The following is a 16,800-nucleotide window of genomic DNA, read 5'->3' as shown; positions in this document are numbered from 1 at the left end:
TCAAAATGGTCATAAATTAAGCCAACTTCAAACCCAACGTGACAAAAATTGGATAAAATGCAGTTTTAAATCATTTAGAAAACGCTGCGTCTCACAAAGGGAAGGGACAGTTAATTTCCCGACGTGCGGTTTCAAACATCCGGGAATTGCGGTTTAGCAATGTCACCTCTTGTTACTCAACCGGAAAAATACTATCCTCCAGATCTGGACTCTCTCTTTCCTCCCTTGTCTATTTCTATCTCTCTTTTATCCTATACCCTACCAAGTAAAAGGCTCATAAATCAAGCGTCGCCTTATCCGATTATCTTTCGCATGCTCGCGACTTCGAGAGTACTTCAAGATGAAATCTGAACAACGCATGTCGGGTAAAAACTTCACAAGGATAATCTACATACGGGGAAAACCCAAACAAAAATAAATATTGAAAGTGAACTACGAACGCCCTAGTTCAGGGTTTTTTGCTCGTCTAAATAATAACTATTCATATTTTATCCACTCAAACTTTTTTGGAGTGTGAACTTCTATAGTTTCGCAACAGCAAATTCAATGTGTATTTCAATTGAAGCGTTGTATGTTTATTTTTATTTATTAATAATTGAATTTATAATAACAAGCGTATTTTAATTATTTTCCAGTGTGTGACAGTGGAGGAGGAAGTGGTGCTGGAAATACGAGCGGAAGTGCTTCTAGACGCTTCCTGACCGAGTTTCTTCAAGAACAACCTGCAGTGGGTACTTCACCTTACTTTGACCTAGGAGTACCTACAAATTTAACCGGTTTGGTTGGACAACCGGTTCGGCTGCTGTGCAGAGTTCGAGGATTGGGAAATCGAACTGTGAGTACAAAATATATGAGTAAACTTTTCTAGGAAGCTTTTTTTTGCTTGAAAACGCATGCCAGTCGAATCTACAGAAAATTGCGAATATATATCAAGAGTATTCAGAAAATGTAATAATATTCAACGTTTTTGTTTATATATGTATATCATTATCATGTACATACATAAATATATCTAAAAAAGTATATGAATATTACAAAGCTATCCTGCAATATTAAAAGTCCATGTGAATTTATAAATGAAAGCGATACAAATAGAGACAGGAATTCAATTATTATGAAAAATGTACAGAACAAAACGTTTCATGAAATGTTCAAATTACATTTTTTATTATATTATATTTCATTCTGCAAAATCGCTCGTTATCATCGAAATTCGCAATACTCCGATTCAAAACGTATTCAATCTATAAAACCCTTTGAAATGGACTCGTTGCAATTTATTCTCGCGCCATATGTGCGTCAGCACGTGACAGGTGACAAATTCCACCAATATTGGACAAATAAAAATAAATACAAAGCTACAGTTAACAAGAGTCATGTTGAAATTGGACATGTTGTGCGGAAAAATTAATTCGTATCACTTTTACGACGAGCGATAGCAGTTTTTTTTTAGAAAACATGTAACCAACTTGTATTCATATTCAAGTCAATGGAAAGCAATAGTATTTCACAATTGCAACATCGCAAATATTTGTACGCGGCTTACGAGCACCTTAAGAGGATTAATGTCGTTTAAGAGGATATATTGTCGTTTAATTTTAACCAGGATTAATATTGCGGTGTTTTCGCCGGATTATAATATCATTGATCAATTATTGTGCTTAAGGATGCTGTCATGTTTACACGCTTAAAACATTCGATGAAATTGAAATAAATTGACGTATTTAAATTGAATTTATATCCAATTATAAATAAATTCGTTAAGTGTATTTAATCTTTTGATATGAGGAATGTAACAAAATGATTTTATTTCTTTAAATTATGTATTGCGCTTCAGGATGCTGTCATGTTTACACGGTTAAAACATTCGTCGATATTGAAATAAATGTACGTTTAGTTGTGTTTAAATTAAATTTATATCCAATTATAAATAAATTCGTATAGTATAGTTAATCTTTTGATATGGGAAATGTAAAAAAATGATCATATTTATTTAAATAATTATGCTTAAGGATGCTGTCATGTTTACACGCTTAAAACATTCGATGAAATTGAAATAAATTTACGATTAGTTCTTTTTAAATTAAATTTATATCCAATTATAAATAAATTCGTTTAGTGTATTTAATCTTTTGATATGAGGAATGTAAAAAAATGATTTTATTTATTTAAATTATAGCGCTTAAGGATGCTGTCATGTTTACATGCTTAAAACAATCGATGAACTTGAAATAAATTTACGTTTAGTTGTGTTTAAATTAAATTTATATCCAGTTATAAATAAATTCGTATAGTATATTTAATCTTTTGATATGAGAAATGTAAAAAAATGATTTTATTTCAAATAATAACATTTGCCAAAATTGACACTCTCCGCTTGGCTGGAGTTTGGCGAGCAATGGACTTCCGTTCCAGTGTCGTTTGAAACGTCCGTAGTTGCGAAACAAACTCTCGCAGTCCTAATAATAAAACATAATCCGCTTAAGGGCCGCTTTGGTTATTCGTAAAACCTTAGAAAATTTGAAACCTAAAAAGGATTGCCTTGTTTCCGGGTTACGGGGTTTCGCACGCGAACGCTTTCATATTCACGACGCACTTCCGCGTTTCATTTCTATTAATGAGATTTATCCACATAGATGCGATCCAATTAATCCATCCGCATGTGTTATATTTATGTGCGTCGAAATTTCAACTAATTATGGCCTACTATTATGTTCGAGGAGCGCTCGAATGTCGATAATGACTTGATTGTATTTATTTAGCTAGCGAGCGCACGCCCGCCATTTTGTATTATTGAAGAAAATCAAGCCGCCATTATTGTACATAGTGAGTTGCGAAATTGGAATTTGAATATTTAATTTGACAAATGGAACTAATTACGTTTCATTATTAAATCTTGTGCGGGTAATGAAATTAGTTTTCTTTGACGCACTGTTTTACTATACATATTGTAACTATATGTACATATGTGTGTATATAGAGGCACGTCGAAAGTTTCACCCCGAAATTGAAAACTTGTACATCAGTGCAAGTACATGGGTAGTTGGCAACCTTTTCCGTCGCCTTCCCTTTCTATTTTTGCCTCTAAAGTTTTCGAACCCTTGTAATGTTTTGTGACATCTTGAGGAATCGCAACTTTTGCAAATATATATATATATATATATATATATATATATATATATATATATATATATATATATATATATATATATATGCGTGTTCATACATATGTACATATAAAAAAAATGACAAATTTTGATCCGATTCAAACATTTTTCTTATATTACTAGATCTTTTATATTTCAAAACAATAAAATAAATAATTATCATGTATATAAACAACTTCTGCATTATAATACAAACATGTACAATCTACATTATATTCATTAAATAAAAGAAACAACGTACATAACATACATAATATGGATACCAAAAAAGGTATCTATCAAAACAAAATAAAGACAAAGAAGAAAAGCATTGAATAGTGGTAGATATGGGATATACAATGTACATCTGTGATACATATAAGACGAATGAATAATTAATAGATAATTTAATGAGGCGAAATATTGTAAATATAATAAAATATTATAAATAAGAAATCGCCAAAAATGGTGAAGATTGTAGGAAAAATATTCAAAAGTCGATCTTTTCAATAACATACGAGTCATTACATATATATATATAAATATATATATATATATATATATATATATATATATATATATATATATATATATATATATATATATATATATATATATATATATATATATATATATATATATATATATATATATATATATATATATATATATATATATATATATATATATATATATATTTGAAAGTGGCGGAAGTCTAATTTTCAGTTCCAAAAACTCTATTTCTTTTTGATATAAATCACAAATTGTTATTAATTATTTTAATTCGATATGTCCAGAATTTCTGAAATGCAGAATAAAAGTATTACAAGCCATCAGTATTTTTTAATATTGTTAAATGCAAAACATCATGTTTAATGTTTTGCGAGATTTTTCTCGAAATGAAGAAAAGTGGACTTCGCCAATTTCAAATATAACATTCAGGTTCTTTCACAAAAAAAAACAGGTTTGTTTAAAAAATAAATAAACCACTATTTTAATGTCCAAATCATACAGAGTAAATGTTTAATTTAATTAATTTTTAACTACACGAATATTCAAACATTAAGTAAATCTGATATGTCAATGTATGTTAATGTAACTTGTTTTTTTTTGAGGACAAAACAAATTTTAAGCCATAGTGAAAAAATTTTGACTTGTAAAAGGGATTTAATTAATTTTGTTTTTTAAAAGCAAGGAAATATTTTAGTAGTATACATACAAATGATTGAACAAGATGGTATTTAAAAAAAATCCTACTTTAAATTTTAATATGATATTATAAAACGTATATATGTATGTACATACATATACATAGTTTAAGACCTACATATATAGATATCTTAAAAAATGAAAATGTGAATTCACGAAGTGTGTCCACTGTATTAAGTTAGTTTTTTGTTATTTTGTCTGCTAGTCTGCTATATAAATTTTAAATTTGGAACCACCCAATTTGATATATTTTCTAATGGTATCCTAACTTAGAGCTTTAAAAATTCAGAAAAAATAACTTTTTTTTCAACTTTCATCCACCCGAGTAATGCTTAGTATCAAATAAATTAATAAAACACACTATGCAGTTTCCACTGAATTCTTCACAAACTTTAATTAAAGAAAATGGCTGTCTGGAAGCCTACTGTGTATACATATATCTACATATATGTAATTCCATAAAAACTTTTCCAAATAGCGGCACTAAAAATTTATCAGCATTCACTTAGGTATCAGTTTCTCATATTTAATAACGAACAGTAAAAAAAAGACGGGTTTTTAACTATCAAAGTTGGGGTCGTATGTTACGGTGATTTGCTGACCGGATTCCGGAAAACAATAAAAATCAATCATTCCGGAACTTCGCCCGAGCTAATATATAATATTTACGACGCGATTATCGACAGAACTTTCTTCCTCGTATAAATAATGAAAATTCGCCTTTAATTTTCTTTCACTTTCTACATTTTAGTTCGGTTGCGTCAATGCAGATATGATAGCGCGTGAGCGAAATCGATTTTTGTGATTGAAAATTTGACAGCGAGCCTACTTTGATACGCGCCTTTTTATTCTTTTTCGATAAAAGTTATTTCTCTCGGTTTTCGGGGGGCGTCTATTTTTATTTTTTTTAAGGCACGTCTCATATATTACGATCGAAAAGCGAGGGAAAAGGGAGAAAAGGCGGGAAACAAAAGGGAAAACGAACGAGTCGTATTACACGTTCGTTCCTCTGTTATGACGCTCGTGTCGAATAATTCCAAAACGCATTACTGAATAAATATTTCCGGACTGTTAAGTGTAAAAAAATTGCACGCTAATTACGGATGCATTCTTTTCGCATTAGAAATGTATACGATGCCGTTAAATAGGCGTGTTAAATATTAAATTGGCGTGTTTCGTGCGTACAAATTGCGGCATCGATTTATGTTTAGCTTTCTTTTATTGCAATGGAATCATTTTTTTAATGAGATTTTGATATTCTGATGCTAAAAATAGACTTTAGGAAAGGGAATTAGAACGAACTGTCCAATTCAATACGTTTAAATTGTCATTATATCTATGAAAACATATTTCTAATTCTCGTTTGATTGAAATACAATAATTTGTTAGTAGAAATATCCCAATTGTTGGAGTGATCTGTCAAGCTTTTATAAATTTTAAAAACTACTGCATATATAAATATATGCACATATACACGAAACAGTTGAGAATATAAATATCAAAGAAGGGTTTATTAATTAAAGCCAACTCGCTGAAAGGCTTGTCCTGTAGCGGTTGGCCTGAAACGTGTTCCTTTAATGCCCAGAATGTGTTCGTAAGCTACAAAGCAATATATCCATTCTGAAGTCCTTGAGGATGTTTATTTTTTGCGACTTTTGTTATACGATTCGACCTAAAGATGAGGATTTCCGACCGATCCTAACCGCGCGAAGGGAAATAAATATAAAACAAAATGGCGCATTGTAAAAATCTCTACGCTGCATCTATTATTTAAATTACACATGTAAAAAGTACAAAGTACACATGTGTGTGTGTGTGACTAGGATTAAAAAAGAGAGAATTTTATTTTGCAAATAATGTACACCATTCGCGTTCGTGCAAAATTCAAATGCGACTTCTAACTTAAACGAACGCTATCCGATATCCAGTGCAATATTTCCATAGGGAATTTGAATTTTTTCCGTTTTAATGCTTTCCGCGTAAATTCGAGCGTCTTTTCACTGCGTATTTTGTATTATATATCCATTCCGAAAATTCGATATTTATTTGCGCAGTGTTAGTGATAATAAATAATACAAATATTAGAGCGCTTTCTGGAAAGTGTGAATCTAAGGTGATTTCATTATGTTAACCTTTGAAGGATGGAGCGTCAAGATCGAACGAGTATCCCGAACCGGGGTCAAATAAGACCCCAGTATTTTTTAATCAAAATACAGCTTTTCTCAATACAAATGGGTTCAATATATATCTTATTAATCATTTGATACATCAACATAAAAAAGTTTTAGTCCTATAGCATGGTTTTAACTATTTTTGTATTTAAAAATAATGACAAGCATCAAAAGGCAAACGAACATAAGTAAGGCCAACAGGCGACTGCATAACTCAATAGCCACGCGCCAAAAGTGACGAAAACAATAGCTTACGAAAATAAAGCTGTCTCTTTCTCTCACATTGATTCATCGATCAACAAGAATATGCAAGCGAACAGTCAAAAACATGACTTATCGCTTCCGCCTTTAAATCATGCTTTGGAACGTAGAAATGTATACATGTATTTTTTGACGATGTACTCTTTTTATAAATCATAGAAAATCTATTAAAATAAATTTCTTCTAGTTCATTCTAGGAATACAAGAAATATAGGGTGTATAGCTTTGAAAAGCACATAGTTATTACGAAAAACGTAAAAATTAGCCCACTTCGGTGAAAGAGGGTTAAATACATACGTGTTAGTTTGCTTTCAGATGAAATTAATTTTTATTTTTCTTACATATGTACATAAAGAGATGTATGTTTATCCTCAAACGAATAATATAAAACTATGAAACTTTCATGGAGAGTTTTTTTTCTTATTGGGAGACTGAAACAAATTGAATAGTTAGAAATGAGGGCTATTTTAAGGGTGTTCATTGAAAAGACTATCGTTAGATCTCTATCTACAAATTAGAGAAAAATATATTTTACGTTCAATTTTCCTCTATAGAAATACTGTTAATAATCTTAGAATCCCTTTATACTTATATTGATTAATTAATTCTATAGAAATACTGTTAATTATCTTAGAATCCTTTGTTGCTATCATTCAATTTGACAAAAGTGATTAACTTTAAATATTATATTTTATAAAATCCTGTTCGTTATTAAACAATATTTTGATACCTTGAATAATGACCTTTAATCTTTATAAATGCTGTGAAAGAGTTATAAACAAAAGCCAAATCTGTTGATGCGCAAGTTAATATTAATTTAGAAACAAACATTTCAAAAAAATCTTTGAATTATTAACATTAGGATTTAGACCAAATTTTCCGAGGAATTCCACTTTTTTTTGTTGTGAATTCTCGAAAGGTTCTACAAAATTTCCACGAATTTCAATATCGTTTTTCTGATGTTATCCTAACAAACTTTAATAAACATGAGGGAAGCAATTCGAAACATTAAACAGCGTGAATTATTCAAACTGAACAGTCTCTATTCCGAGAGTCAAATATTAATACAAACGTACAATTTTGCTTGCAAATTAATTCTTGAAATTGATTTCGATTGTCAAAATTTGATATGCACACGTATAATCGATATTCGGGGAAAATTTCAGCCTCTATTAAACACAATTCACTTTGTTTTGACGTATTTGTGACCTGATTTCTCACAATTGACCCTAATTTCAAGATTTGATCCCGCAAGCTTCTAGATGTGACCGTTCTGAGCTTCAACGGCACAAACAGACGATATCGTCTGTCACGTTTATCGCCAAATATACGTCACGGGTCAAATTGATACTATCATAATTAATTGTCGTATATCTAAACCACGCAAATTATGCTATAAAATAATAGTGACGAATAATAAAACGTTGCGAGATAGAATGGATTTTAATCACCCGTTAATGTGCCGCACCTTTCATACAACAGCATAGCTGTTTTTGAACAACGCTTCAAGCGCTCTAGAATATTATTTTATTAATTAAATTTTAAATACAAGTTATTAAGATGTTTTATTTGATTTTTTTTATGTACTACATTTTTAATCCTTATAAAAGTGTCAAAATATAAAATTTTTTAATATAATAATAGATATGCAAATTTTAAAATCACCCGTTTATTTGCTGCACTACGTATTACATATTACATACATTCAGTTTGGATATTATTTGAACACATACTATATGTAAAGAAATAAAAATATTTACCTTTTGTAAAATACATTGTTTTTAAATAAATAAACTACAATATAAAATATAATTTATTAATATCTGTCCACATGTACGTGTAAGTCAAAAGTTTGAAAACTCTTACGTGTTCGTCTAATATTTATAGCACAGTTTTATTGTGAATATATAAAATAAATACAATCAATTTACTATCTCAAATATATACAATAAAAAGACTATGTAAGTATGTATGTATGTATGCTAAAATTAATCTTTTATTTTTTATACAAACTTTTGGATCTACAACTATTTTTTCTGCGAATCGTGCGTACAATATGTGCCATTGTGACCCACGAATCACCCGCATAATATAATGCGTACATAAATTGATTTTTACGACTATCCACAAAATATATTACACATATGTACATAAATATGTAAATATTGAAAAACCACTATTCCATTATATCTATATATTTTTTATAAATCGTCGAACTATTGCTTTCCATCAATCAATCATTAAACTCACATGTGCGTACGTTAATGAAGCACATTCATCACTCTTGTACCCTTTCGATGGCGTATGCTACCCCCTATTTCCCCCCCCCCTCCCTTAAAACTGATTAATTACAAGGGAAACTTGCATTTAAGTTAATCTGAAAGCGTCACTCCATTCGTTTGCAATATCCGTCGACCCTCAGATACTTGTATAATGATGAATGTTGCCTTTATCTACATAGAACAGGGGAGGTCAACTTTTTGTGTACTTTTAATTGTGGTTAAGAATTAGATATGTCTTGTTAACATAAATTTTGATATGAAATCAAAATAAGCCTTTATATTAATTTCAGTTTAATTCGACTCTCAATGTTTTATTCATTATCATAATGAAATGTTTGATAGTTTAACAGATGAAATTATTATTAAATTTTAACTATGTACATGTTTAGCTTCTGAGAAATTGTTGATAAAGGAAATTTAATGTCTGCGTAAAATAAATTTGGCAATTATTTTCGCATTTTCTGGTGAAAAGTTTATAATAAGAAAGAAGAAAATATTAATTTCATATTAATTTTTACACGTTTTTATATATATATATATGTATTTATATAAAATTTAATTGGCTGTTTTGACTTATATACAGGTTTAATATAAACAGGTTTCCAATTAATTATTGAGAGAAAAATAAGAAGAAGAAAATATAAAATTGTGTTTTTTATAAAATTTAGTTTAATTTAAATAAATATTGAAAATTTCGACATCAGAAAATTTGATTTTTGATGACAATTAGATCTATTTTAATTGAAGGCTTAAAAAATCAATATTTTCAAAATCAAACGATGTTTTTAATTATCTGTCGTTTAATATGAACCAAACTTCATAGACAAATTTCAATTTCATCAATTTTTTTTTAATTAATAGTCAGCATATTTTACTTTAATAGTCTGCATATTAACCTTTGAAGGACGGAGTGTCGAGATCGAACCAGGGTCAAGTAAGACACCAGTATTTTTTAATCAAAATACAACTGTTCTCAATACAAATGGGTTCAATATATATCTTATTAATCATTTTATACATCAACATAAAAAAGTTTTAGTTCTATAGCATGTTTTTGACTATTTTTGTATTAAAAAATAACGATAACCACCGATATGCAAACGCACGTAGGTAAGGCCAACAGGCGACTGCATGACTCAATAGCCACGCGGCAAAAGCGATGAAAACAATATATTACGAAAATATAGCTGTCTCTTTCTCTCGCATTGATTCATCGATCAACAAGAATATGCAAGCGAACAGTCAAAAACATGACTTATCGCTACCGCCTTTAAACCATACTTTGGAACGTAGAAATGTATAAATGTATTTTTTTACGATGTACCCCCTTTTCTAAATCATACAAAATCTAATAAAATAAATTTCTTGTAGTTCATTCTAGGAATACAAGAAATATAGGGTGTATAGCTGTGAAAACCACATATGTAGTTATACGAAGAACGTAAACATTGGGGCACTTGCATACCCCACTTCGGTGAGGGAGCGTTAAGATAAATTATTTAATACCAAATAAGCTATCTATTCATTAAGAAAACTTAGCAGTATATAAATTCATTAAAAAAATTCAATATTTTATATATAATATGTAAATTTCGTACTTACATTTACAGCCAGCAGTTTGGCTTAGTGGTAGCGTATATATTTAGCACCACTGAGGTCAAAGGTTCGTGTCCTCGCCACTGCTGGTTAGATTTGGGGGTTTTGTGACTCCAAATCGATCGTTTCTCTCTCAATCAGAGTTTGCCAATTTTATCTGATCATTGCTGAAACGGTTCCTGAAGATTGGTATTATATCTAATCCTGTTGTCACAAAATCTGCCTGTGTATAATTTGAAATAATTATACACAGTCATCTGAAATCTATAGATATCTCTATAGACATCTCTATAATTTCGTATTTATTATATGTATAAAAATTGTATCCAAAAAAAAATGTAAAAATAATCCATAGATGTCTCTATGATTATTATTTCTGATTAATTGCTATATATTCTGATTGTATATGTATGTATTACTGTATTTCTGATTTCTGATTGTTTATGTATTCTGTATTTCGTTAACGTACACCCATCGCATTGGAGCAAATCCGTAATGGCGAGTGTAACAATAAAATAAAATAAAATAAAATAAAAAAATATAAAAATCGAATAAAAACTAGAAATCATTGAAACGCGATCAATACTCAGTATAATCAGTTTGATGTCAGATTTTTTCACTATCATAAAACTTCATCTATTGATACTTCGTATACAGATACAGTAATGGTACTAAGAAAAAGTGTCCAACTTAAATAGAGTGGTTGAATAAAATAGATTGTTGACAATCACTGTCTTAAACGGAGTTAATATCCCGCAATATATAGAGGGGGCAGTTCTCGGGAAATTCCTCTCGCTTTTTAATTTAGCTCTTATTGACCGGACGAGACGAATTAAATAAAAGAAGAGCTTTATCCGAGCCATTAAATCAAAAGCTCTCCCCAGGCGTCTCCACGTTTCCCACCGAGCTTCTTTTTATCGTATTTAACAATTTCCCGCGAGTCGATTTTGTCCGTCCACTTGTGCCGGGTGACGATTTTCCCTCTCGCTTTTTCCTTTCTTTCGAACTCATGCAAATTCACGAGGGCGACGATTTTCGCGGAAAAGTCGGTCAAAGTGACACGCACACAACACGAAAGGGGAAGAAGTGGAAAAAAAATTACTCTGGCTCAGATAAATCGCCGTTTAAGTGGTCGGATAAAGTCGTACAAACTTTCAACACACTTCAAACGATAAAATAAAGCAGTTCTACGGCAAAAAAAATAAAGCCATTTCATTATCGTTACGCACATTGTGTCTATTCGCTTTGAATGAGCCGTTGACCTATATAATAGAATTTATTTCTAACATTCTTGTGAATTGATGTTAGGATTTTTTCTTATTCATCAAATTCTATCTCTTAGAATCTCTTGTGTCTACATATTTTTCACCAGTCAACGCAACCTAGCAAATGCGAGCATTTTAGATCTTTACATCAGTTTCCCGGATGTTTTTATATGGGAGACCTTCGATTCCAAACTCCAAGCCCAACTGAAATCATTTTATTTTATTTTAATTGCCTTTATAGATCACTCCAAAGCAACGAGTGTACTTTTACAGAAACAATAAAATAATACAAGCATTTTTACAAGCACCTTAACGGACTTTGGTAGGGGTGGGTGTCTTTTTAAAGGGTTTTTTTTCTAGATTTTGACTTTCATTACCGGGCAACGCCGAGCAAGTATGAAATGACCAATCGTGCTTTAAAGATTTGGACTCCATTGAAGGTTTTTGAAGTAAAACTTCTTTATGGATGATATAAAAATAGCTTTGATGGTGATGTCAGCATCACGAAACATTGCAATGCAGAAACGATTATAAGATAAAAAAATCCCACCTCCCACCTCTCTCCTCCTTCCTTCTATTCTATCCCTTCTCCTTTTCCTTGTTGATTCAAGCTAACAGCATCTTAAATTTGCTGATTTATAAAATGCTACATATATATCCATATATGCAGCATTCATGCATTCATGCATGCAGCATAATTCTTATTTTATTTCAATCAAACATGTAAATTTGCCTTTACAGATCGCTTCAAAGCGACTAGTGTATTAATACAGATACAATACGATCGATACAATCAATATAAGCATTTACACAATGCGAATTCATACAAACATCATCCACAGTGACATATATGAGGAAAATTTTGCAGGATTTTATTATGGAAATTGGCAAACCTCTAGACGCTGAATAACTTGATATATTCAAGAGAGAACTGTTTTAGTGAAAATCAGAAAAATTGGCAAACTGACACAAAACGATCAACCTGGAGTCACAAACCAAGGTCTGGCCAACAGCTACTAGTGGGAATCGAACTGTGACCACTCCGCTCGAAAGCATAACATGTTAACTACTAATCCACGCTGCTGGTTACATACGACTAATTAGCATTTTTTGTAGTTCAAATTAGATTAGCAGACAAGCAATCAAACAGAGAGGTTAATTTTCTTATATATTTCCATATACGTTATGATTTGATAGCATAAAAAACGGAAGTTTATGATTTTATTAATGGTTACCTAACAACGTGCCAGTGTGGTTTGATATAATTGAAAAGTCCATCCAGAATCCAGTAAGCCAATATTACTGTAATATTAATTAAAAAAAATTCAATTAAAATGTTGTGTATACAAATAAAAACAAACTCTGTTGAAATAATATTCATTCGGCGAAATTGAATTACAATCCGACCCATTAGATAGCGAGTGGTTTGTTTACAATTTGAGAGGAGCGAGGTGGAGCATTAAATGGATAATAGGATTAAAAACACAAAAAAAAACGAATTTATTATTAATAATCACTTTGTTAAGCACTCTTGCTCTCCCCATACCCTCCCCCCGTTTCTCTCTCCCTTTCCCTATAAAACCCACTTCTTTAGTATTAATTTTTGTTTTTACGAGCCTCCTACTTTGTACTTGGTGAAAAGCCTCCTTCGAAAGGAATAAATTGGAATTACAATGAAATTTACATGAAAACGAGGAAAACCTAATCTGAATCGCTGACCTCATAATCAATTTACATTTTAGTTACAAGCGCTCTGCATGTAATCGCATCCTTTGACTTTATTCAAATTACATAAATTAAACATCCTCAAATATAAAACAATATATATATATATATATGTATATATATATATATATATATATACACCAGCAGTCACATAAAACGGAACGCTTGTGAATTTTACGACTTCGAGGCCATTTAAGGATTATCCCTTTATGTGTAGGGTTTTTAACGACCAAATATTCTAAATATGATTGTTTTCTAAGATTTGAGTTCAGTATAGTGTGGGTTTTCGAGGAGAAAGCATCAAATTCGAATTTTAACACGTCAACATGAAAAAACGAGCTCAGTTATCATTGCAGAAGAGTGTAAAAATCGCGACATTGGCGAGTTCAGGATTATTCTTTCGGTCAATTTCCAAGAAAATGGGATGTTTGTTATCGACTGTTTCGAGAATACTGATAAAAAAAAAGAGAATCTGGAAGTTTTGACCGTAAGAAGGGGACCGGACTGAAAATATGCACATCGGAGAGGCAAGACCGTGTAATAACCAGATTATCTTTACAGCAGCGATTCAAAACTGCTGTAGAAATAAGAACAGATGTATCTTCACAATTTTCCATGGAAATCAGCGACTCAACAGTAAGAAGGCGACTCAGAGAAGCTGGACTGTACGGTCGGAAAGCTGCAAAAAAACCACTACTAACCAAGAGAATGTAAAACAATCGATTGGAATGGGCGAAAGCACATGAAAATTGGAGTCCATCAGATTGGCAACGAGTGATACTTTCCGACGAATCAAAGTTTAACCTCTATAGTCCTGATGGTTTTCCGTATGTCCGAAGGAAAGTTGGCGAAAGGTATAGTGAAAATTGTACCCTTAAAACTGTTAAGGATCCTCCAAGTCAAATGGTCTGGGGATGCTTTTCGTATCATAACATTGGACAATTGGAGTTTCTACAAGGTGCCATCGATGGAAAAAAATATAAAAAAATTTTAGAAGAAAGCTTTGTCCCATCGATGGAAAACCACCTTTCATATTCCGATGATATAGTTTTTCAAGATGACTCTGCCCCTTGTCATCGAGCTAAATTGGTGAGTATTCATTTTATTTGATAGCATTGAATATAAATTATAAAATTTCAATCAAAAAACTGAATTTTTTTTTTTACTTTTTTTTAGGTTCGGGACTATTTACAAGAAATGGGTGTAAAGACACTACCATGGCCTGGCAATAGTCCCGATTTAAATCCAATCGAAAATTTATGGATGTGTATCAAGTACAGGTTAAGGAAGAACAATGTTACTACTCTTAAATCGTTGAAAGAAATAATAGAAAAGATATGGTACGAAGACTTCCCAATCGAAAATTTAAAAACTTTAGTAGATTCTATGCCAAACCGAATAAAATAAGTTATAAAATCGAAAGGAGCCGCTACAAAATATTAATTTATTTTTTATAAGATGTAAATAATAATATGTGACTGTAAAAAAATTAAAAATGTATATGTATAGTGTTATTTTCATTTCAAATTTCATTTAACTGTGAAGTCAACGCACGGTCGTAAAATCTGCCCTCCATTAAATTTCTCCCCAACTCATTTTTATCACCTTTTTTTTCACGTTTGGTGTTACACGAATGCACTATGATACAACCTATCATTTAAATGACTTTCGGTTTTGGTTTTATATAAGATTACCGAAATTTCACGCAAAAACATGTTTCGCTTAAGCGTTCCGTTTTATGTGACTGCTGCCGTATATATATATATATAAAACAGTTTTATTAAAAATAAATTACTCGCGCCCTCAATCTCAAACGATTAATTGAATTCCGTATAATAAATAATGTAATAAGCCTTATACTTTGCGTCTAGATTGATTCGAGCTTTGTTGATTTTGATTTATGTACATATACAAAAAAGAACATGATTTTAAGATTCGACGCTTTATGAATAAACTTTAAAAATGAGTACTTCGATAGACCTTTTTGAGGTAAACGACAGATGAATGACATTTCCTTGGTGAAATTTCACATTTTTGGAAAATATTTGACGTGATTGAACATTTTAAGACAAAAGCTTTTCATTTATGAAATTTTCGATTTTGAAATTGTATTGATCCATGTAAACATTATTTAGAATTCAATATTATATTTCTCCAAACAATTGTTTTGTCAATACATGTTTTTTCACTTTTGGTTTAATTGAAACCTATTATATTTTGTTTAATTTTTATTGTTTTTTTATTTTCTTCTTTATTTTTTGTTTCTTTAAATATTTTGTTTAAGTAGTTTGTTAAGTGAAATGAAACGTTTTTTATATATATTTTATATAATATGTATATACATATTTATATGTTATATAAACAGTTTGATCATTGATCATTGTTGAAACGGTTCCTCAAAATTGGCAAAAAATCATCTTTCCTGTTGTCATAAATCTTCTGTATTAATAATTTGTAAAAAATATGTACAAAGTCTAAATTCATAGATGTCTCAATAGATTAATTCTGTAATAAATTAATTAATTAATTGTTATTTCGTCTTCTTCAACTTCTGGAAATACAGTGATTTATTTAATAATAAAATGCTGCATTTTTTGTAATTAATTGTCCAGGAAGGCGCTTTGAGTCTTCCTGTCAATCCTATCAATGTAAAAATTAAAATAATACGTATGATTATATAAAATATGCATTATACTTATATATTTTTTCTATGTATGTATGTATATGTTCCAGTGAAACTGTAATTGTCATTGAAATTATAATTTCACTACTGAGATTATAATTTCACTGACTCAAACAGTGAGTACTGATATAACAATAGAATTACAAATTCTTTTTTCAATGTCAGTGAATTTTTGTAATTCGAACTACAACGTACTGCCAACCCTAACAAACTAATCTTATACAAATGAAACCAACCCTAACTTAACGTTACCGAACCTAAACTTAAATAAATAAGTGTCGGCTGCTAATTTCACAGAACTAAACCCAGTGAAAATTATTATTGATATACTGGTTATTATTTTACTGAAACAACAGTGAAATGATATTTTCACTGTGACATATACATACATATATTATCTGACCACAGTGTCATATTGGGGTAAGGTGTAAAGACACTGTGGCATATTTTTATTAAAATAAT

General features: G+C 30.5%; 2 protein-coding genes across 2 annotated transcripts in view; one reads left to right on the top strand and one right to left on the bottom strand.

The window, feature by feature from the left end:
* LOC143918630 (uncharacterized) overlaps nt 1-16,800 on the top strand; it is a 176,785-nt gene that overhangs the window by 146,021 nt on the left and 13,964 nt on the right. The window contains exon 4 of the mRNA XM_077440572.1: nt 646-835. Within this exon, the coding sequence (XP_077296698.1) occupies nt 646-835 (190 nt within the window). The remainder of the gene's footprint in view (nt 1-645; nt 836-16,800) is intronic.
* LOC143919224 (uncharacterized) overlaps nt 1-16,800 on the bottom strand; it is a 196,868-nt gene that overhangs the window by 166,450 nt on the left and 13,618 nt on the right. The gene's annotated exons all lie outside the window — the stretch shown is intronic.

This window comes from Arctopsyche grandis, chromosome 11 (genome assembly GCF_051622035.1).
Source record: "Arctopsyche grandis isolate Sample6627 chromosome 11, ASM5162203v2, whole genome shotgun sequence".
Lineage (NCBI taxonomy): Eukaryota > Metazoa > Arthropoda > Insecta > Trichoptera > Hydropsychidae > Arctopsyche > Arctopsyche grandis.
This window is presented reverse-complemented; position numbering and strand designations above follow the sequence as displayed.